At 40.9% G+C, this 22426-nt stretch overlaps 2 protein-coding genes across 4 annotated transcripts in view; both read left to right on the top strand.

Annotated features, from left to right (window-relative positions):
* The window catches only part of osbpl3b (oxysterol binding protein-like 3b), a 32744-nt gene extending 17613 nt beyond the window's left edge, over positions 1 to 15131 (top strand). The window contains exons 3-23 of one of the 3 annotated variants that reach the window (XM_079561787.1): positions 1694 to 1810; positions 2280 to 2333; positions 2705 to 2818; positions 3037 to 3201; positions 3287 to 3410; positions 4265 to 4368; positions 4440 to 4532; positions 4608 to 4764; positions 5536 to 5666; positions 6373 to 6474; positions 7210 to 7341; positions 8223 to 8316; positions 8624 to 8862; positions 9109 to 9246; positions 9317 to 9380; positions 9447 to 9525; positions 9656 to 9800; positions 10813 to 10957; positions 13604 to 13730; positions 14136 to 14258; positions 14555 to 15131. In XM_079561787.1, the coding sequence (XP_079417913.1) occupies positions 1694 to 1810; positions 2280 to 2333; positions 2705 to 2818; positions 3037 to 3201; positions 3287 to 3410; positions 4265 to 4368; positions 4440 to 4532; positions 4608 to 4764; positions 5536 to 5666; positions 6373 to 6474; positions 7210 to 7341; positions 8223 to 8316; positions 8624 to 8862; positions 9109 to 9246; positions 9317 to 9380; positions 9447 to 9525; positions 9656 to 9800; positions 10813 to 10957; positions 13604 to 13730; positions 14136 to 14258; positions 14555 to 14651 (2544 nt within the window). In that variant the 3' untranslated portion in view covers positions 14652 to 15131. Of the gene's footprint in view, positions 1 to 1693; positions 1811 to 2279; positions 2334 to 2704; positions 2819 to 3036; positions 3202 to 3286; positions 3411 to 4264; positions 4369 to 4439; positions 4533 to 4607; positions 4765 to 5535; positions 5667 to 6372; positions 6475 to 7203; positions 7342 to 8222; positions 8317 to 8623; positions 8863 to 9108; positions 9247 to 9316; positions 9381 to 9446; positions 9526 to 9655; positions 9801 to 10812; positions 10958 to 13603; positions 13731 to 14135; positions 14259 to 14554 lie in introns of all 3 variants that reach the window. The other 2 variants (XM_079561788.1, XM_079561786.1) reach the window with 2 other exon arrangements.
* A 1058-nt stretch (positions 15132 to 16189) lies between these two features.
* On the top strand, positions 16190 to 21616 carry gsdmeb (gasdermin Eb). Its single transcript, XM_079561467.1, has 10 exons — positions 16190 to 16306; positions 16558 to 16766; positions 17449 to 17641; positions 17900 to 18074; positions 18715 to 18835; positions 19078 to 19191; positions 19560 to 19687; positions 19763 to 19910; positions 19988 to 20061; positions 21284 to 21616. The coding sequence occupies exons 2-10, from the start codon at positions 16565 to 16567 to the stop codon at positions 21497 to 21499; spliced, it is 1371 nt and encodes a 456-aa protein (XP_079417593.1). The 5' UTR covers positions 16190 to 16306; positions 16558 to 16564; the 3' UTR covers positions 21500 to 21616.
* Positions 21617 to 22426: the final 810 nt, after the last annotated feature.

Genomic DNA, 22426 nt, shown 5'->3' with positions numbered 1-22426 from the left:
CTGTCACTGTGACTATGGGACAGATGCTTCACTGTTGTAAAAGCCACAAGGAAAAGCCCCGAAATAGAGAAGTTGAAAGCACTTGCCTCCAGCTCATGCCGTGTCCACAGAGACTGACTGATCTAGTGTAGTGTCTGTCACATGACACTGATCAACCAATGAGGTGCAGAGAACCAACACAGATGTTCTTGCCGGATGTTCCATGAAGCACCTCAGAAAAATGGGGCTATTAGTTATGTTATTGGGCAGTTAGCGGGTCACTTTCACAATCTCTCATTGGATTAATCAGAGGCAAGAAGCACAGCGCCTTCAGTATCAGTACATTTAACTCCTGTTTAAACTGCGTTGATAAGGACTCTTTGTCCCCGCATAATCTTGGAGTATTGTGACCTTGAAGAGACAGCGCTAGGCAACGTCTGGTAATGACTCAGTGCACAACCCATTGAATGCGCAACGGGCTGCCCAGGAGCCACAGCCCCTCCCTCCACACTGCCCCGTCAGGAGAGCTGCATTTGTTTAAACTCAGTCTGGCAAAAAGGGATCTGGACTGGATAATGAACGCACCAAGAAAAGCACTAACTCACCTCCGAGCTCTGCCCCAAAATCCCACCAAGAACTGGGGACAGTTGTGACAGTTATTATGCACATTAGTCTGGTGTTTCTAGTTTATTGTAAGCAGGAGTCGGTAACTCTTGGTTATGTTACTTTCTAAAGAAATTGTACTTTTAAGCGTTGTCTATTACACTATTACTTCTCAGTGCTTTCCTGAGTAGCAGAAACACTGTTGTGTAAGCTCTCAGTCGTACAGGAGTTTTCCATCGTAGACAAAAGGTTCTTAAGGCGCCATCTGTACTCTGTTGTTTAAGAGTTCATTTCAGCAGTACTCGTGTGATCTTGATAATCATCTTCTTTTCTAATCTCTCTGTTGGATCATTACTAAAACATAATGGCACAAATTGTGACTATATTACTCAGGTAGACATTTGTTTTGTTTTGTACTATTAGTAATTATTTGAATGAGTACATTTATTTGTACTCGAGTAAAAAACATTTCTGTATTTTGGCTAATCTACTCATCGCTGATTATAATCCTGCTGCACATCAGGTTATAGAAAGTATAGGCTTCAATATGTGCTTCCTTTGTCCAAAAAGTGAAAGTCAAATCCATTCTTATGACATTGCAACAATGGATTAAGATTAGTCATGGACCTTTATTGCAGAGCTCCACAAATGACAGAAAATTATAGCTGTTGCAATAATAACAAAACTGGCATTCATCTACACTTTAAACAAGTGTGCAACACTCTCAGTGATGTGTCTGTAATCCTGGTCTTTCCTGGAACTCTCACTGCAGGAGCGCACACTCAGGATTAGTCTCTGATGAAATATCATCTTAATCTCTGTATTTTGCAGGGATTTGGTTCGGCGCGTTTTGAATCTTAAACAGGAAATCATTATGGTAAAAAGTGAGATTAGGCAGGTAAGCTAATTTTGGAAATGATGCAAAACATAAACTGAATTAAACATGGTGCATTTAGATTAAAAACATAAAACCTCCAAAGCCTTTTTAATTTGCTTCACATCATTGTTTTTGTCGAACATTGGCTTTGTTGTTTGCATAGCTCATGGGGATTAGCCGCCACTAGCATAGTCATTATGACTATCGTCTCAGCTCAGTGTGTTGTACCCACAGGACAGCTGGGAGATCGTGGAGGGCCTGAGAGGAGGCTACAACATTGTCCAGGAGCCTCACAAACAGGAGGGCTACATGCTCAAGAGGAGGAAGTGGCCCATGAAAGGCTGGCACAAGGTACATTCAAGTCTGATTTTTTAAGGTAATAAAAGATAAATAAATAATAAGTAATAAATAGAGTTTTCATCATTCTTTATGAGCAGTTTCTTTAGAAATTACTGCAGCGGATCATTTCATGACTGACTCGTTTTATTACATTTCTATGTTAGTCTCCACAGGTTTACTGGCATCATGTGGTCAGGCTTTTTTCTTGTTGTTGTTCCAAGATCCATTAGCCAATGTTGCTATTAGAACTCTATACATTTAGTATTGACTAACACTCATCTTTTGCACATCTTTGTGCTTTCAACAGGATTTTGGTGATGTACATTAGCTGATATAAATCATTTAGGGGCAATAGCACAGTAATAATGCCAGACTGGAGTCTGAGGTTACAAGCATCCCTCTGGTGTTTTAGAATAACAGAAAGTACACTTTGCTCTTATCTGTGATCTGATGACTTGGCTCTCTCCCTTTGTCTTTGCAGAGGTACTTTTTGTTGGACAAAGGAATCCTGAAATATGGCAAGTGCAGCGCTGATGTGAGTACTGAAGCACCATGTGCATGATGTGCACCTGTCACTCATCACAGATTACAAGGAACAGTTTGTCTCTTTTTACTCTCTCCTGGAAACCTCTGTCTGCAGATCAGCAATTAAATCACCACAACACAATATGGTTATCAGTGGGATGACTCACACACTGCATCTCACTTACTAATTATACCTCATTATGTATTAGTAATGCAGCTCTTCTTGTAACGGATGCTATATTGGGAAACCCTTCTTGAGATTGCTGATTGTCAGACTTTAAATGAGTGGATTTGAAAGCTGGGCAGACTTGTGGTGCATGTGTATAGAGCTTAATCTAATTTATTCATAAGCGCGTGCACTGACTTTCCCTTGTCTTGCAGATTGAGAAGGGAAAACTGCATGGCTGTATTGATGTGGGTCTGTCGGTCATGGCTATTAAGAAGAAAGCCAAGTGCATCGATCTTGATGCTGAGGAAAACATCTATCACCTTAAGGTAAACCACAAGGATGCTACAGACTGGGCTAACCCAAGAGACTACACAGAAGCAAACAGAAAAGTTACTGGTCTTTTATTCTTACTCTTTGTTTTTAAATGCCTTACATTGCCTTTATCAAATCATTCTCTAACTTGCCAACAGTGTTAGTTATTTGACCTCCATCTCGTCTCCACTTACCCTTTTGTTGTTTTTTTATTATGGTATTTGCCCTACAGATGAAGTCTCAAGAGCTCTTTGATGAATGGGTCTCCAAGCTGCGTCACCATCGAGTCTATCGGCAAAATGAGATTGCCCTGTACCCCAACGAGAAGACGTTCTTCCCCCCTCTCTTCCCCTCCCCCACGTCCACCAACACAACTGAGAGTGCCTCTCTCAGAAAGGTATACCATACAATACCTGCCTAAACAACTCCCCTGAGGAAGTCATTAAGTGGGACATTGGTTTGACCTCTGCTCGTCTTGGCAGTGCATGTCTTTGCGCAGACAGTCCACGGTGCATTCTCCGGGAGCCTTCTCCGTTGGATGCAACAGTCAGGCCAAAGTAGCCGCCTGGCTCCAGTCTTCTGACGACATGGACAAGTGCTCAAAAGGTGAGATGAAGCACTCTGCCAGACAGCAGCACCTGGCGCCTTTTTCACTCAATTACAGCTGAATTAAAGCCTTTGGCTCGACCACATCCCAAAAATGTAAACTGAGAAAGTGAAGAAGTCGAATTTACACACTTGGAATTGAATAAGAAAATGGGGTAAATGAATAAGACAAAACACTAATTTAAATGCTATTATGGCAGATTTCATTGAATTTGTCTCTAGTGAAAGGAGATCAGTATGAAAGAAAAACTGGTCAGCTGTAATGTTTTCAATATGTTCACAATTTCCATTAATTTCTATTAATATAAAAAAAAAAAAAAAAACACAGCTTTGACTAGCATTTTTGATTGATCGAAATAGAAGTTTCAAAGTAAACCTCAGCTTCAACGACAGATGAATGCTTCCCTCTTCAATGCCATTTAACACATTATATTCCTCAAAGCTCATACTCCAAACAAGCCATTACTGCCGCTAGAGGTTGTAGGATTTCATTAATATTTCATGTACTGTATAGCCCTAACCATTGCTACGAATACAATTAATTCAATAAACAGAAATAGTTTTAGATTTGTCTGTGTTGTTCACTTGTACACGATATATAGTAGGTCAAGTGGTGAGAATGAAACAACAATTTTCTTATAATGTGTTGGTTGGGTTAGTGAAAATAATTGCAAAAAGCAATTCTTTTCCCCCACTCAGATCAAAATGGCTTTATGCAATCATGCCAGGAAATTGCTTTGCCTGATGTGGCTGTTGACTGGACCAAGAAATGAAACTTGTTTTTTGTTTTTGTTATCGAAGAGTCTTTGTAATCTTCCTTTGGTCTTGCATCACCGTTATTTCTCCTCTGCCAGACTTATCGGTGTGTGAGGCCTACCTGCTGGAGCTGTCCCACCTGCTGCAGAGCATGGAGGTCCTTCATCGCACATACTCCGCTCCGTCCATCCAAGCTCTGCAGGTCACCAATCATCACAAAAACTGAACTCAAATATATTTATTGTTTTGAAGTTTCATTGTTATGTCGTTTAGGCGTGCACATTTGAAAGCCCCAAAAAGGAAAAAAGACTACCAAGAAAATGGCGCACCAAAAACTACAACAAAGAAGTCAAAACCACTTTACAGGTGAAAAATGTTCTCAAATGAAGCTGGACTATTCGTAAGTGTTGAGAAATATAAGTGTGTATTTGGCTAATGCAGGTTCCCAGCTGCATCTCCTCCGGCTCAATCAGACTTCACGCTTCCAACCCTAATCTCTCGACAGCGGCGCTGACCAACGAGAAAAGCGACCCAGAGTCGGAGTGTCCGATTGATGTCGCCAAGCTGCAAGAGGACTTCTGCCGCGTCGCCACTAACTGTGAGGGGAAAAATGTTGAATTTGATACTTGATACTTTGATACTTAATGTTTAATGTTTACTTAATATTTTTAACATTCTCACCACACGGCCCGACATGAAAAAAACCTCCCCACAAATAAAAGGGTGACATGCTCTAATATTTGGTTGCACTGCCTTTAGCTTTGAGAACAGCACATTTGCTGTGGCATTGTTTCGATAAGCTTCTGCAACATCAAAAGATATATGTTTTTTTTTAATTCATGCAGTCCATCATGAAGAGGTTAGTTAGTTACAAATCCCCAATGATGAATCTACCTGATGATTTTGAAGAGGATTTTAATGCAGGCCACTAGTTACCATAGACATGCACTAGCCTAGCACTAGCCTAATCAACAACACCCCGGATAACTAGGAAATGAGGTCCTATGTCAAAAATCCTGAAATATCCCTTTAAGTGGGTGGGTTTTGTGTGGGTTTGCTTCTGCTCGTGCCACATGTTATCAGTATATTCCACCAACCCAAAATATCCACAGGTCTATCCTCCAACTACTTCTGACAAAAGACAAAATCTAGCTCTGGATCTGGGGTACAATAACCTAAACCTTAAAAGGATATTCTTATTTAACCAATATTAGTAACTATTTCCAAAATTATTCATTTGTTCAGTTCTCTTCTGTAATACCACAGCACAGTGTTTAATACCAGAATAGATTGACTAACCCTTTGCACAAATAGAGATATTCTCTCTCAATCTTTTGTTTCGAAACATTGTTGATATTTTCTCTTCCAGTGCACACTACGATGAAATCTGCACTAACGTCACTCACATCCGAAAGAGAGCGATTAAGACAGTGTGCGGAGTTCGAGACGTGCCCACCCACGTCGCCGCAGGTGGTTGGACTGAAGAACGCCTTATCAACTGTAAGTTCAGCTTCATAACAAAAAAATGTATATGTCTTAGGTACATACATTAACCCCCACCTTAACCTAGCGCATTTTCTCCAGTTCGGCTTTACCCAAATCTAAAAGCTACTCGAGTTTGTTTGTCCATTTTTTTGTCACATTCTTTGTGTTTTTTGTCCAAGAAGCTTTGAGATGTAAGTAGTGCCGAACTGAAGAAAATGTGGTCGGTTCAGGTGGTGGTAAAGGGTTTTAACAAGACAAATAATACTAGTAGATAATTCAATTTGGCTACACTGGCCTATACATTTGTCCCACTTAACCATGAACATGACACAACAAAACATTCAGACGACGTGTTGATTGTTCTGTCGGCTTTTTTCTTCCCATTGGAACAGTCTTAGCTCTACACCTACACATTTCATTAACTCTAAAGCACCTCTGGGGTGCGTGTTCATCCTGATGATCCCCCACTGCTCACTGCTGTTGGTAAAAGATTATTAGGATGACATTATGCTCCTTTAAGTTACGTTGAATCTCTAAAAGGGGGAAGTTTTCAGCAACTGCTTTCAGTTTTAGGCTGTTTGATCCAAAATAAATCAATTCAATCAAAATGGTTCCATAAGCCGCTTGAGTCCTGTTTGTCCCTTTGGTAATTTTTTTGGTATTTTAGTGTTTGATCAAATACATCTCAGTAAATCAGTGTTGATGATTGTTGTGTTTCCAGGCTTTAGCCCAGAACAGTGAGCTGAAGGAGCGCTTGTCCAAGATCCACTCTGAGTCCCACATCGCAGAGCCCACAATTATAAACATCACAGCCCCTGCACAGGTGGGCGCAGACTGTCTCCACAATCATTACCAGTATCACCATCTCCAATCTCTGATGCAAATCACATTTTCAGCTCATCTCCATTCAACAATACAAAATACTACCTCAGTTTTGAGTCCAACTTGAAGTCCAAATGATTTACTCGTGTCCTTATTTATTTAGACAGTGCAATAACCTTTTCATACAAAAGAATATCCAACAGCACTCGTTGAATTTATTACCTGTATTTATTACCTGAAATTATTACCTAAAATGCATGTGATTCTTGTATTAGTTTAGCAGTTCACATTGCAGTCTTCTGTCAAATCAAAAATATAATCATAATATACTTGCCAGACAAAAGAATTACACTAAGGTTGTTTCCAAAATTGTGTAAATGTTTTTTGTTTGTTTCTTCTGTCATAACCGTCTGAGTTACTGAGCAGAAAATGCAAAGTGATCCACTTAATCTTGTCCCTGAGACTTTGTTCATGACACGGCGCGGAGCTAGAGTACATCTTATGATATTCTCCGCTGACTAATTATTGTGCTCTACAGTGCATACAAATCTGTGAGCCGGCTTGTGTCTTGTTTTCATTTCAGATAAATGAGTTTTGCAGACTAATTATGGTAATCAAATGAAATGCAATTAAAGCATATAATTCTATAGGGACATGTGTGCCATTGTCTGAATGCAGTGACCCTGTGGTTCAAGCTGGAGTTCTTAGCTGTGGTCATGTTGTCTCCTAGAAACAGGAGTCTGTGGATGAGTCCCATCATCTCGTGCACCAGGTTTCAAACGAGAGCCGCGCCTCGATTGCCGAATCTTTGTCTGAGTTCTTTGATGCACATGAAGTTCTGGTGTCAGCAAGTTCTTCTGAAAATGAGGTGAGTGCATTGTTGCTACATGGAAGTACAGGAACAGCAGTAAGTATTAGAGCATAGTGAGCGAAGCAAATAGCAGAAATATCTAAAGTAGATATGAAAAGTATGGATTGGACAACACAGCGGTTGGCACTTGTGCTTCACAGCTAGAAGGGTTCAGTTCCCGGCCGGACAGGGCCTTTTCTATGTCCCACGTTTTATCCGTGTCTGCCTAGATTTCCTCATGTTCTGTGTGTGTTCATTAACTCTGTCCCGACCAAAATAAATAAACCCAAAAATGTTTTAAAATATGTCCAAATCTAAATCAAAACCGCGGTTCCAACTTTTCGTCCTTGAAAGGCCAAAACAGCTCAGTTTGAAAACATTTTTCATATAAATAGGGCATTTCCATAGGGAGCCTGGCCTGGGAACGCCTCGAGGTCCTCCAGAAGAGCTGGAGCAAGTATGTGTGGAGAGGGAGTCTGGGCTGGGACTGCTGACTTCTTGACCCAGCCCTGGATAAAGTGGAAGAAGATAGACAGATAATTTGCAAGTTCAATATTAATATCCCTTTCATTTTGCTATTTTGCTGGAAATACTGGGTTGGTCTTCCTGCCAACTTTTGGCACAAATGAGCTATAATCCATACCTTCATAAATACATCATCACCACTTTCTTCCAGGCCATATCAAGCCCTTTAAAAGACAAGTTTGGCCCACAGGAAACAAAATGGAAGTTAATTATTTGGTTCTAAAAATACATCAAACGGAAAAGGAGATTTGCCACAGACACCAAGGGGAACATCTATCTCTGGCATGTTAGATCTTCTGCTGACAGGAAAACAAAATCGCTATCTGCCATGGAGGTTTGTACTGTCAGTGTGATCAAAATTTCATGTGTTTTAGGTGTCAGAGGATGACTCATACATCAGTGACATCAGTGACAATATTTCCATGGACAACTTCAGCAACGAGACCGAATGTGAAAGATCAAGTTCAGGTGAGTGTTTATTTACATAAAAAGCGCTGTTTTACTCGCATTGTTTTAAGAAAATCTACATCTTATTTGCATGTGTTTTTATTTGTGGGTTTTGATATTCATTTCTTCCGTGGTATTGCTACTTTGAATTATACAGGAAGGATGCAGCTCACTGAGTTGCCATGTTAAATGTATTATTCCACCTGCAGCTATTGCTTGTACATGAGCAAAATTTCTTGAGAATTGAGCCATTCCCAACCCTCATCATAACCCTTAATTACCCCTGACCCTAAACCTAACCCTAACTTTAACTCCATGCCATGTTTAGCTGAAGACGGCACTGTCCGGTATCAGCGCAGGGCCTGTCTCCCCTCTCCCAGTCCCAACAACAGCACCATCAGCCTGTGGAACATCCTGCGGAACAACATCGGCAAAGACCTGTCGAAAGTGGCCATGCCTGTGCACCTGAACGAGCCGCTTAACACCCTCCAGCGTCTGTGTGAGGAGCTGGAGTACAGCGAGCTGCTGGACCGGGCCGCTAGCACCCAGGACCCCTTCCAACGCATGGTACTGACGGACATGATAACACCTGTCATAACACAACCCGCTTTAACTGTACACTGTAATCTAACTCACACTACTTTGTTATTGCATTAGTATATTTCTGCTCTGATTACATACAGTAGCACAACCACTGTTTGTCTGTCTCACTGTGCATGTCTCAGTCTAAAGTACAGAAAAAAATCTCAAGTAAATAAATCCAATGCAAACTATTTTCTAATAGCATTTTTTTTAATGTATTTATTTGCGTAGGTCTACATTGCCACGTTTGTTGTATCAGGTTACGCCTCCAGCTACTACCGCACTGGGGGAAAGCCTTTTAACCCTGTCCTTGGGGAGACGTATGAATGTGACAGGCCAGATAGAGGCTTCCGCTTCCTCGCTGAACAAGTATGACTGTAACACACCGTGCATGTATTATATGGTTTGGGCATTGAGTTTTTTCTTTATTTTCCCTCAGGTTAGTCACCATCCGCCAATCTCAGCCTGTCATGCAGAGTCTAAAAACTTCATCTTCTGGCAAGGTGAAGGTGCAAACAGCATTACAAAATAAAATTTAGACATGTGTCTTAATGCCATGGTTGTTGTAGATCTAAGGTGCAAGAATAAGTTTTGGGGGAAGTCCATGGAGATAGTTCCCATTGGTACAACTCATGTTACTTTGCCGGGGTAGGTTCCTCCCTTCCCAATTTTGTCTATATTTACTTAGTTTATTATTTATATTATTTATATCATATAATAAATAATATTATATCATATTATTTATCTAATATGGGTAACAATAAATGTATTTCTCCAGATTTGGAGATCACTACGAGTGGAACAAAGTGACATCCTGTGTTCACAACATCCTCAGTGGCCAGCGCTGGATCGAGCACTATGGAGAGATCAGCATCAGAAACACCAGCAGCGATGTTTGTCAGTGCAAGATCACCTTTGTGAAGGTCAGTCAATATACTGTACATTCTGTACATGCCATTAAGGCCCCGCTGTCTTTGGTCCCAGAAGACACAACCTGATTAAACATGTCCCAAAAAAGAGGCCAGTTGCCTGCCTGAACAAAATGAATGAGCGGGCTGCATCACTCTATTTTCTTCTTCTTCTTCTATAGCTGCATCAGGCTCTAGATGACAGTGTCTGGACTGGTCTCAGATTGTGGAAAAAAACAATTAAGGGCACTGCTTTGACAAAAAACAAAACAACGCATGTACTATTGTTTTTTTTATGCTTTGTACTTACAAAAATGCTTGTTTGTACCAAACCATAAGTCTAGTTTTATGTTCGTGATCATGTTGTTTTACCCCAAATGCATCAAGTCGCCCAGGACGTCACTTTATCAATCTGCAAACACAGATGCAGCCTGCTTGCCCACACAAAACTGTCTGAGTTTGTTGTGTTTGGTCAGATTGATGCCTTCACCGAAAAGAGAAGGTTAATTGCTTTGGCTTTTGCCTTTGGAAACGCCTCCTGAAGCTGCACTGGACGGCAAGCCAAGACATGTCAGATTTCATTATGCACCCCCATGGCTCATTATACTCCAGCACTGACAGACAGAGGGCCGAGGAGGTCTTTCACAGCATAAGGAAGTTTCTGCCTGGCCTTACAATGCTGCTATAAGCCTTTGTAGAAGACAATGTTCTTACAGTGGGTTCAGAATATTTTCAAGCCTTTGTGAATTCCTTCTGTTCAGTTGTGTAGCGGTCTGATACTATAACCATACACTGCTTTCCATTTGTAAAACTGTACAAAAATAGATTACAATTTTAAATTGACTTTTGAATCAATATGAAAAAAGAAATAACAAAAGTGTATATGTGGCAAAAAGATTCAAGATTCCTTGAACAAAAACTGCAGACCCATTTCATCACTCGCATTAGCTCAATGTTCATCAATTTTTAATATAGTGGGTTATAAATACTTCCTGAACCATCATTAATTTGATTTTGCTTTTTGCAGGCTAAATACTGGAACTCAAGTGTTAATGAAGTGGAAGGAACTGTCACTGATCAAAAAGGAAAAGTTGTCCATAGACTTTTTGGGAAATGGCATGAGGCGGTCTATTGTGGAGATCCTCCGTCAGCCACATGTGTTTGGAGAGCAAGTAAGACCTTCACTATAGTTCATGCTTACAGTTTTAGAAGTGAATTTTTGCTGAATTTCAGTGGCTCATTAATAGTTCCGTTTTTCGCAGCTAAATTATGCAAAGGATAATACCTAATGAGGTGTCCATTTACAGAAATAAATGGACGTTTAGTTCTCAGAATTGACACCTTGTGCCTCGGTCCCACAAACTGAAACTGTTCACTGGGGCCTGTTTGCTTCTTTTTAAGTCCTGGGGTCTCATTTATCAAAATGTGTGTGAGACTCTGATTTTGTGCGTAGGAAAGTAATGCAAAATTCTGTATGCAAAGTTTTTTTCCGATTTATAAATCCCTGCGTACACACTGATCATAAAAAAAAGCTGCAGACATCACGACACGCCCTCTGCCAAAGTGAATTATGAATGAAATTTCCCTAAACATGAGGCAGTAATGAGTGAGGGACATAGAGGGAGAGGCAGACGCTGCAGCAGTTTGGGCAGAGGCATCACAGGCTTGGGATCTTTATTGAAGAGTGAACTCTGGTTCTCTGATCACACCTATTGGCATCTTTCTGCACATCCCATCAATCAAACAAACTCATGTTGCCTATTACAACCCGCTAAACTGCGGGGCATTTCATTCCTTCATTGTGCACGCTGTACGTGAGCTCGGGTTTTGTGAAGGATGAAGCAGCAGTTCGGTCCAGGTTGTGAGTGAAGAGAGGCCAGTGTCCGGGTGTTGTGAGTGAGAAGAGGCCAGTGTCCGGGTGGTGCGAGTGAGGAGAGGCCAGTGTCCGGGTGTTGTGAGCTAGGAGAGGTCAGTGTCCAGGTGGTGTGAGTGAGGAGAGGTCAGTGTCTGGGTGTTGTGAGTCAGGAGAGGTCAGTGTGCGGGTGTTGTGAGTGAGGAGAGGTCAGTGTCTGGGTGTTGTGAGTCAGAAGAGGTCAGTGTCCGGGTGTTGTGAGTCAGGAGAGGCCAGTGTCCGGGTGTTGTGAGTGAGAAGAGGCCAGTGTCCGGGTGTTGTGAGTCAGGAGAGGCCAGTATCCGGGTGTTGTGAGTGAGGAGAGGTCAGTGTCTGGGTGTTGTGAGTCAGGAGAGGTCAGTGTCCGGGTGTTGTGAGTCAGGAGAGGCCAGTGTCCGGGTGTTGTGAGTGAGGAGAGGTCAGTGTCTGGGTGTTGTGAGTCAGGAGAGGTCAGTGTCCGGGTGTTGTGAGTCAGGAGAGGCCAGTGTCCGGGTGTTGTGAGTGAGAAGAGGCCAGTGTCCGGGTGTTGTGAGTCAGGAGAGGCCAGTGTCCGGGTGTTGTGAGTGAGGAGAGGTCAGTGTCTGGGTGTTGTGAGTCAGGAGAGGTCAGTGTCCGGGTGTTGTGAGTCAGGAGAGGCCAGTGTCCGGGTGTTGTGAGTGAGAAGAGGCCAGTGTCCGGGTGTTGTGAGTCAGGAGAGGCCAGTGTCCGGGTGTTGTGAGTCAGGAGAGGTCAGTGTGCAGGTGTTGTGAGTGAGGAGAGGTCAGTGTCTGGGTGTTGTGAGTCAGGAGAGGTCAGTGTGCAGGTGTTGTGAGTGAGGAGAGGTCAGTGTCTGGGTGTTGTGAGTCAGGAGAGGTCAGTGTCCTGGTGTTGTGAGTCAGGAGAGGTCAGTGTCTGGGTGTTGTGAGTGAGGAGAGGTCAGTGTGCGGGTGGTGTGAGTGAGGTCAGTGTCCGGGTGTTGTGAGTGAGGAGAGGTCAGTGTGCGGGTGGTGTGAGTGAGGAGAGGTCAGTGTCCGGGTGTTGTGAGTGAGGAGAGGTCAGTGTCTGGGTGTTGTGAGTCAGGAGAGGTCAGTGAGTGAGTGAGTGAGTGAGTGAGTGAGTGAGTGAGTGAGTGAGTGAGGGAGGGAGGGAGGGAGGGAGGGAGGGAGGGAGGAGAGGCCAGTGCCATTTGGTAAATGGTAAATGAACTCTAACCTATATAGCGCTTTACCTTTAGCAGGCCCAAAGCGCTTTACAGTAAGGAACCAGTCACCCATTTGCACTATCATTCATACATCAATGTACGCAGACACTGAAGAAAGAAAAAAAAGAAAGTTCAAATGAACTAGTGACTAACAGGACTTCCTCAAACTGGCTTCCCCTCGCTGCTTTACTCCGCTCACCTCTTCTCTCTTAGCAGTGTTTCTGAAAAGTGCGTACCTCATACAGCAGCTATAGTTTGCGTGAAGGAGCTCAATGTTTCACGTTCAGTTTGTTTTTTATAAATACCATCTTTGGCGCAGACGAGCGGCTAGTTTTGGCCTCATTTTGTGCATAGCAATCTTTATAAATGAGACCCCTGGGCAGGAGTTACTTCACTTTTTATGCTGTTTTACCTGAAGCTAGATCCAGCTCAATTGTTTAGCGTTATTATGTAAACAGCTGCAGTGGAGTGATATAGAACGATTTAACTGTTACCGGACTATAGGTGCAGATTAACACTTTTTAACTTACACCCTCCAGAATGGAATATTCACCCAGACCATTGTATAAAGCTGAATTAAATTCTGTCTGACTGGCAGCACAGCTTGTCGGATGGTGCGATGCTCTGAAATGTTGTTGCTATTGTGTAAAAGTCTCGGAGCGTTCTCATCTCTGGTTTTAGGCAGCAATGTGTGCTTTGCGTGTTTATTTCTATGAATGTTGATGATACCTTTTAACTGCACTTCAGGTTCAATTCCTGTAGATTATCAGAAGTACTACGGCTTCACCAAGTTTGCCATTGAGCTGAATGAGCTGCATCCTTCACTGAAACTGCTGCTACCGCCGACAGACACCAGACTGCGGGTGGACCAAAAGTAAGAACAAATGCTTAATATAGAAATCTAAAGCTACAGATGTTTGTTTTTTTTAGATCAGGTGCAAAAATAGATATCTAAAATTAACTTCAGTCAGAGTCAGATCTGAGATGAACATTTGATCAAGCGTTGACATTTGTAAGCTTAAATAAACTTGACCAAGAGATGAACATTCTGTTTTTATCACTTTGTGTTGAAATAGCTGCAGCATTGTCAGGTTGGTATATTTTAAAACTCTCTGAACAGAACAGGCTCCATCCTTTTATGTAGCATTTCTAGATTGACAGATTGTGCTCACAGGTCTGTCACCTTTTGGTTTCACAATGAAGCAAAAAATGAAAAGCTAAACATGGTGAGAAATTGAAAGTTGGCCTGAATATTTGTTCTGAACATTTGCTTTTGCAGACTGCTGGAGGAAGGGAAGTTGGAGGAGGCTGAGGAGCAGAAGCAGCGAATTGAAGAAATGCAAAGAGAGCAACGTAAAATACTCGAGGAGAACCATGTTGCACATCAACCCAGATTCTTTGGGTATGAGCACAGTGGCTTTGTAAAGTTTTCAGACTTAAGATTATTATTCGATTTGAATTTTTTTACAATCATATATATTCATTTCCATTCATTGTCCATAATACAGAAATGTGCAGCCTTTATATAAGCCGTGTTTAAACAATTAAGAAGAATCCGAAAATGTTTAGCCTTCATGATAACATATTCATAAATAACAGAAGTATGGACACTTTCTGAACGCACTGTATAGGATTTATTTCATTCATACTGTATCTTGAGACTTTTCATTATTGATTTGTATCATATTTTACTCATAGGAAATCTAAGGACGACACTTGGGTCAGTAACAACACATACTGGGAGCTGAGAGCGGACCCAGGCTTTTCTCACATAGACTTCCCCGCTCTGTGGTGACTGTGGCCCGCCTGGACAAGCTCTTTCTGCTGTGATCCAGATCAACTTCAGTATTTGGTTTCTTTGTTGCAATTCATCATGTATGGCCTTAAATACAAGTGCTTTTACGTTATACACATTTTATGCAAGTATACTGTATATTGACAAAGTTACCATAGTGAATGTAATCAACAAAATGTACTAAATAATAGATAGATAGACATTTTTTTTAATGGACTGTTGTGAGCTTAAAGTAGTTAAATTTTTCTGGCTGTTTGTTCTTTTCTTCATGGACTACCTCTGAAATGAACTGATATCGGTCTGCCATTACATATACACAAACTATTCTGCATCTGCCTTATGCCTTAATGGTTATCATGTTTCATTAGTTGCGTTTCTGTCATTTTGCAAAGATGTTCAACCAATTCTTTCCGTTCTGAGCGAAAAGCATCTGTAGCGCCGTGTCATTATTCATTTCATTCAATGCAACCGTATCGATAACATGAACTGTCAAACTGACGTGTCTTAAACTTTGCTCCATGAGCTGTTTTATGAAGTCATTTTAACTCAATAAATGACTCCACCATACATTTTATTGCTGTTGCTGACTCCTCATTTTAGATTTTAACTACTGCAGAACCACAGACTTTAGCAAATAAATCAACAAGTAAACTAAGGTGTTTTATTTACCATTATACAAAATTCGTACTCTGCATTTGGCCCATTAAGCCGCTGGGGAAACCTCTAAGGAGCAATGGGCAGCTGAGTGTAACGCTAAGGAACCCACCTCCAAATGTCACACCAGTTCAACAAATCCTATCTTTTTGTCTGGATTTCACCCATGCAGCCACAGCCTGCAGTTGCAACCAGTGCCAACCTGTCAAAGGGTGGCCAATAATGCACCCAGGGACCCATTTCCAGATCTTGACCCCGGATTTTTTTTGTTTTGTCAGAACAGTTTTACCTGGAGGATCATCCTACTGTGCATGTTTTGGATTGAACCGGACTAGACAATGGGGATAATGGTAAACGGTATCAATTCATACAGTTTTCCACCTGAGTTAGTCACTCAAAACGCTTTACATCAAGGAACCACTCACCCATTCTCACTCATATCACACTAATGCACAAAGACACTGGAGGCAAGTTGGGTCAAGTAATCTTAATTGCCCAGGAACTGTCACCCTACTGGTTATAGGATGACCCACCCAACTCTTGCGCCACTGTCGTCCTAAACAAGCAAACAAAAAGGTCCAAACTATTTTTTTCCCTACACCTTACCCAGCATGTGACAATAGAATTTAATGATGAATCTAATGCTACATATTTTCTGCTTCTAATTTGCACTGCACCAAGGCTACCACTAGAGGGCCTCCGGTTGTTATAGCAACTATTATAAATGTACATGTGCACGTTTTTTTGTACGGTAGTAACGTTGTAGTTCAAGACAGTTGTTTTATGATATATCGTTATTATAATTATAATTTTGTTTTTGTAATTTGTTTGGGTAGACAGACCATGCTTCCTGTTGTAAGAAAGGCGTCACTGAAAAGGGGCGAGTCTCACTCTTTGTTCAAAACACTCGGCTGAAATCGCAGGTTACTTCTTGTTATGGTGAAGGTCTCTTACTAAGCTTGGGTTGACTCCGTCCTGCTGCAAAGTGCAAACTACAAGCGGTAAGATCTGCATTGATCATTTCGATTATAGATTAACTTTCGATTTATTGGCTCCATGTGCTCAATAAAAACACATAGCATAAGATTAGCAAATTCACAGCGAAGTACTGGGATTTTGTCCACAACAAGCCGGTTATTACATGGTTAATACGCCTCTACTGACGCTCTCTTGTCAACTAACTATATATTGATGTTGTAATTGTCTGCACTTTGCTCGGTGTTGTTTTCACTTGACCTGTTTGTATCTGCAGTTCTAAGATGTTTGCCACAGCTACAAGGAACTTTGTAGAGGAGGTGGATCCCGGTGGTTCACTCATCCCGGTCTCCAGCCCAAATGACTCGATTGCTATTTTGACCGTGGTTATAAAGAAGAAAAGACATTTCTGGCAGAAATCAAAGTATCTTCCCACTGACTTTACCCTCAATGACATTTTAGAGGGGGACACACCCATACAACCAGGTAATCTCCATGCGTATCTTTATTATAATCTCTGATATATAAATTAAGATTGAACATGAGGGCAGGTGAGAATTATGTAGTACAGTATATGATTCACATGTCAAAATGCAGTAGTTTTTGTGTTCTGAAGCAATTCTGTCTTTAGGCTTCCCTAAGCCTAAACATATCCCATTAAAGTGCTATCTGTTAGTTTATAACATGGGATTTTAAAGACCCTATTACTGATTTATTTTACAAACAATTAAAGGGAGCAAGTGAAAAAAAAAAAAAAAAACAGTTGTGGTCCAAAGTTAAACTCTTTCCTAACACATTTCTAACATCCCTGTTTTTCCACAAACATTAGTTTATGTTTGTGATTTACAACAGAGAGCAATATGTAAACAACAACTAGCCTGCTTGTTTACAACCAATAATATATATATGTATTTTTTTTTATTAGATTCACAACCCTCAAAGGTCTTTTTCACAAATGTCTGCTTTTACAAAACTTCTCAAAAAAGTAAAAATCACAAGGTCTTTAAAATAAAGGTTATGGAGCAAAGGATCAGGTTCAACATTTGTGGAAAATTATTTAAAACATAGAGTTATCTTGACCCACGTTCTTGTGTGTGAATTTAAATAATGAAAGCAGCCTATTTGTTACGCCTTGTCTGTTGGTTTAATTTAACTTTTTTATTCACAGTCATCACAGAGGTAGAATTCATCAAGTACAATGGCACATATGGAGACCACATCCAAGCTAAAGTCGACGCAAGCTTTATCCAAAACAAGGTCAGTGTGGAGGGGAAAGACACATCCAAGCTTCAGTCATCGTTTGGGAGCCTTAAGAAAGAAGAGCTGGATGTGCAAAACCTCCTGAAAACTTCGAAGGAAAGGTTAGTCTGCGAGATCAAGTGTAAACATGATCTTTGTCCATCCATAAAATTGCCTCAAAACAAGACAGTTTGGTTGAATATTAACACCAAGATAGTGACTATAATCATTTTTAATTAGGCCCGAGCACCATCAGAGCTGGTGAAGGGGCCCTTATTATTGTATATATAGAGCCCCTTACTTTGGGTGGGGGGCAGCAGGGGTCGATAATCCCTGTATTTGTCGATTGTTATTGTAAATTCTGTATTTTCCCTCTTCAGGCGCTTGGATATGTCCCATTGTTTGGTTGATCAGACAATGGTGAACCGCAAGCAGGTTTTTGGGATTGTGAAGGAGCGCATCGTGACGACTCAGCCATGTTCTGTCATCGAAGAAGTGCAGAAAGATGGGCAGTGTGGAGGCATTTTAACTTTATGCGGACCGGCCGTCAAAAAGGCATGTTCATCTGAAAGAAGGTCACAGCAGACACATGTGGTGATCTGTCCTATTATTGTGAAGTTGTGAGATAACATGTTGGTGCCAGGTGTACAGGAAGTGCTGACGATCAGATTTGGGTCATTCATTTTTGTCACAGCGTTGGGTCAAATAGGTTAGAATGACCTAAATTAGAGTGGATCATTTTGAGGAAGGTTTTGACTCAAAACCTTCCTCAAAATGATCCACGTTGACAAAATAATGCTTAATATTGTATTTTGAGATGCCATTAATCAGTTACAAGTTATGAATAGTGATTATCTTTTCATTGATCTTTACATTTTGAACTGTTATTACAAAATGTGGTTTACCAGGGGGAAATACTGTTAACTGATGTTAGTTTACTTACCACAGAAATGGGAAGTAGTAAATGCTGCCCACGAAGAGTGTAAGTTCTCATGTAAGGCCCAGTGGTGACAGTGTTCTATTATTCAATGCCTGTTCTGCATTTAGTGAAATAGAGGGGGGTCGGGGGATTGAAATACTATATTTACCACATGGTAGTTCATGGTAGTTCCCAAAATGATACACAGAAGAAGTAACTGGTTGATTTGAGCTTTATACATAATATTCAGAAATGCATTGTTCCCAATTTCTTTAGGTTTCTTTAAAGGAAAACACCAGCCTGAGCAAAGACAGCAACGTTACAATGGAGATCCCCCCGCACACCACCCTTGCCTACGCCCTCATGGAACTAGAAGTGAAACATGATGGACACTTTAGTAAGAGAAATAAAATTATAAAGTGGAAATCAGAATTGAGAATTTGGTTGGCTAAATCTATAATACTTTTAGTCAATTAATAAATGTTGATAAAGTATTTTAAAAATGTATAAAGGACTAGACGTTCTGGAGTGTTACGTCAGAAGCTTGGATCTCGTTCACTTCTGTTTATTGGAATGAACCGTTTTTATTTAAATTGTGATTTTAAATGAATGTTATGAATGTTTTTGCTGTTTCCATAGAGCTGTGTTTGATGTCAGGCACCAATGGAGGGTTTGAGGAAGTCGATAGTCATGATCCGTTGGCTGTTCCTGCTGCCTCAGCTCAGTTTACTGAAAAAATCCACTTCAGAAAAGGTAAATAGTTTTCTTCTCACAGCGTAACATATAATTGACATACCATGCAGCACTATATAACGAGCTTGTTGTGCACCAGGAAACGGCCTTTGTCTTTACTGAGCAACATAGAGCGATACATGTTTTAACTTACAATTTAGCCTCCTCTAACACACATTCAATATCAACAAAGGCCAAAAAGAGACACCGACCACATTCTTGGGGCACATACCAGTGTTTAAAAATGCAGTAATGAATTGTCTTAGCTCTTATTTACAGTATTTGGTTAGTTAAATCTAGGTTGTGTCCTGAAGTATTTATTTTATTTTGTTGTTGAGTGTGTGTATAACAAACTATAAAGGTATAAATGTGTGATATGTGCCTGGCAGCTCTGGAGGACTTGAATCAGCAATTTGAGGCACATGCAGCCCTCCCACCTCAACTCAAGTCTTCACTGCTCCAGAAAATCTCAGATGTTATCAATGATCGTGCTGCTGTAACTTCACTTGAAAACACAGTAAGAACAACACAACATAGAGTCGTTATATATCACAAAATGTGTACCTTGAATTACATTTTGCCTTATTCTTAGCTGGACCACATGTGCTGCAATGATGGCGCTGCATCAGACGGGGCCAATGAACCGCAAATCCAGGCCATTTTGGATTTAGCTGCACAGAGTGGTGAATCCCAGGACGCCATCATCAAAGCTCTTAATCTCACTCTGAGCGCCATAGAGGGTCAGTTCAGCTTTTATGCAGCTTTCGCGATCGTTATTCGGTTGTATTTGGTTCTAATGAACGGTTTCCCATTTCAGCGATGCCTGACGAGTCTCTGGCTCTACTGAAGACGTGCTGCAGTCCGATATTGCTTCCAGACTTGAAGCTCATGGTTAGTTGCTTTTTCACCTTACACTGAGTGGCTCGATTGATAGTTCTTTTGCTTATTATCCTGGGCCATTTAGGACTCGGTCACCATGTGATTGTTGTGCAGTACATGGGATGCATAGATTATTCAGCACTTCATTACAACTGATCAACTGGACGTTTTCAGTGGTTTTAAAGGAATAGGCCACCGTTTTTACATACTAAAATATGTTCTTACCTCACTTTAGTCGAGTTAATATATCCCCGTCTGGTCTTTGTCCGTGCGCTCTGTCACGCAAACGGAGCACATACGCAGCCTCTCCCACATGTCACATAGCTCCGAAAAAGCTCACGATAGAAGCTACCAAGCTCTTCCACGTGTTCCCTATTTAAATAAAGTTACGTGAAGTATTTTCATGCGAAGTTTATTTACACAGAAATGTAACATGTCGATTTTATAAGCAAATAAAGAGGGGGACTATATTGTGAGGCGTAATGATACGAGGAGCAAAACGTCCGCGCAGTAACTCCTAAAGGTTATTGACGGAAGTGAGCGGGGGGAAGTCTTTAGGAGTTACTGCGCGGACGCTGTGCTCCTCGTATCATTACGCCTCACAATATAGTCCCCCTTTTTATTTGCTTATAAAATCGACACGTTACATTTCTGTGTAAATATACTTCGCATGAAAACACTTCACGTAACTTTATTTAAATAGGGAACACGTGGAAGAGCTTGGTAACTTCTATCGTGAGCTTTTTCGGAGCTATTTGACTTGTGGGAGAGGCTGCGTATGTGCTCCGTTTGCCTGGCAGAGCGCACGGACAAAGACCAGACGGGGATATATTAACACGTCTAAAGTGAGGTAAGAACATATCTTAGTATGTAAAAACGGTGGCCTATTCCTTTAACAATTTGTACATAATAATAGAACTCTATAAAGTTAACTAAGGAAGAAGAGAAAACCCTTTTTGGCCTGCATGCCTTATTAGACAGAACAGCAAGTAGGAACAGTCCAAGGGAAAAGCTGGGAGAGACATTCAGAAAATTGTTGAAGCTATATTAAATCTATTTTACAAATCAGAGCATACCTTTAGGCCATCTATTGATGCGATACTTTAATTTCACTTAATATGCTGCATATTCATAACTTTAACAAAACAGAAAGTAGTCAAACACAGGTAAAAGTTGCATAAGTGTATTTCCAATGTGAGGCTATTTGAGGTCACCCAACTTTGTTTTTTTGTAGGGGCAATGTGCTCTCGGGAGTGGAGAGTTACCACTCAGCGCCATGAACACACTGACAGAAGAGGACTATGAAAGAGTTCAACATCTGTTCAGTTCCTGTAAAGTGTTGTTGACAAAGGATGGGGACACCTTAAGGACAAAGATACCACAGGGGGCAGGCAACCTTCCCTTGATCCTTTGCATCGCTGTGAGGGGTTTGGCCGCTTTCGTACAGTAACACTTAATATATTCTACATCACTGCCAATTTTTCATGTCTGGCTTAATCTTCATTATTAGTATTATATGTATATGTATACACATTTTCTGCTCATGCCATCATGTTTAATAAACACATGTCCTGGCGTGGTTTAACTTTTGAATATTAATATTTTGCTGTCATGCCTGCAGATTATGCATTTTTAATAACTTCCCGTTTTCCAACAACAGACATTCTCCATAGTACAGTAGTACATACCGGCAGAAGTCTTCCATGGTCTGAGCTCCAGCTAGGCAATGAATTGTTAAAACTAGAGATAAAAAGAGAAAATAACTCTTATAATATACACTGCCTGGATCCTGAATGACCAGGTTTAGGTTTTTGTCTTTTTAGCCAATAATAGAGTAAAGATAATGGTAGTTCCTGCACACTGCTAACTTTGCAAAAAATAGTTTATTAGGATTTGGTCAACGTTTCGGTCCTTTGCCGCAATTTGCCTGATGAAGGTCTCAGGACCTGGAACCCAGGAACGTTGACCAAATCCTAATAGACTATTTTTGCAAGGTTGGCAGAGTGCGGGAATTATTATTATTTTTACTCATGTGTGCTGGGATTTATCCTCATCTCCTACACACCTGCCTCTGGTAATTGATGTGCGAAGTTTCTCTTCTAATTTGTATTCAGTAATAGAAAAAAATGAATCTATGATTTGTTTTGTTCACTTGAAATGTATATTATTTCATTCAAACATTCAAGCAAATGTCACTGCTTCATGGAGCAGCAAAGGACTTGGTTTTGTTTAATTTAATCTATTTGAATGAAAGCATCTTGAATTTTTTTCCCCCCTAAAGTTTCTAGTCCCCCTTTCGAGTTTTATTTTGTATATTCAGATCGGTTTCATCATCTCTCACTGCTTTTTATTCTTTTTTTTTTTGGGGGGGGGGGGG

The sequence above is a fragment of the Gobius niger genome (genome assembly GCF_951799975.1).
Source record: "Gobius niger genome assembly, chromosome: 8".
In the NCBI taxonomy this organism is placed as follows: Eukaryota; Metazoa; Chordata; class Actinopteri; order Gobiiformes; family Gobiidae; genus Gobius; species Gobius niger.
The sequence above is the reverse complement of the archived record's forward strand: the minus strand, read 5'-3'. Positions and strand labels throughout refer to the sequence as shown.

What these genes read in the sequence shown, in the direction of transcription:
- gsdmeb (XM_079561467.1), top strand. Translation starts at nt 16,565, where the DNA reads ATGTTTGCCACAGCTACAAGGAACTTTGTAGAGGAGGTGGATCCCGGT. An exon ending in CTGAAAACTTCGAAGGAAAG is followed by an intron (nt 17,642 to 17,899) that starts GTTAGTCTGCGA and finishes TTCCCTCTTCAG; the next exon opens with GCGCTTGGATATGTCCCATT. An exon ending in CACTCTGAGCGCCATAGAGG is followed by an intron (nt 19,911 to 19,987) that starts GTCAGTTCAGCT and finishes TTCCCATTTCAG; the next exon opens with CGATGCCTGACGAGTCTCTG.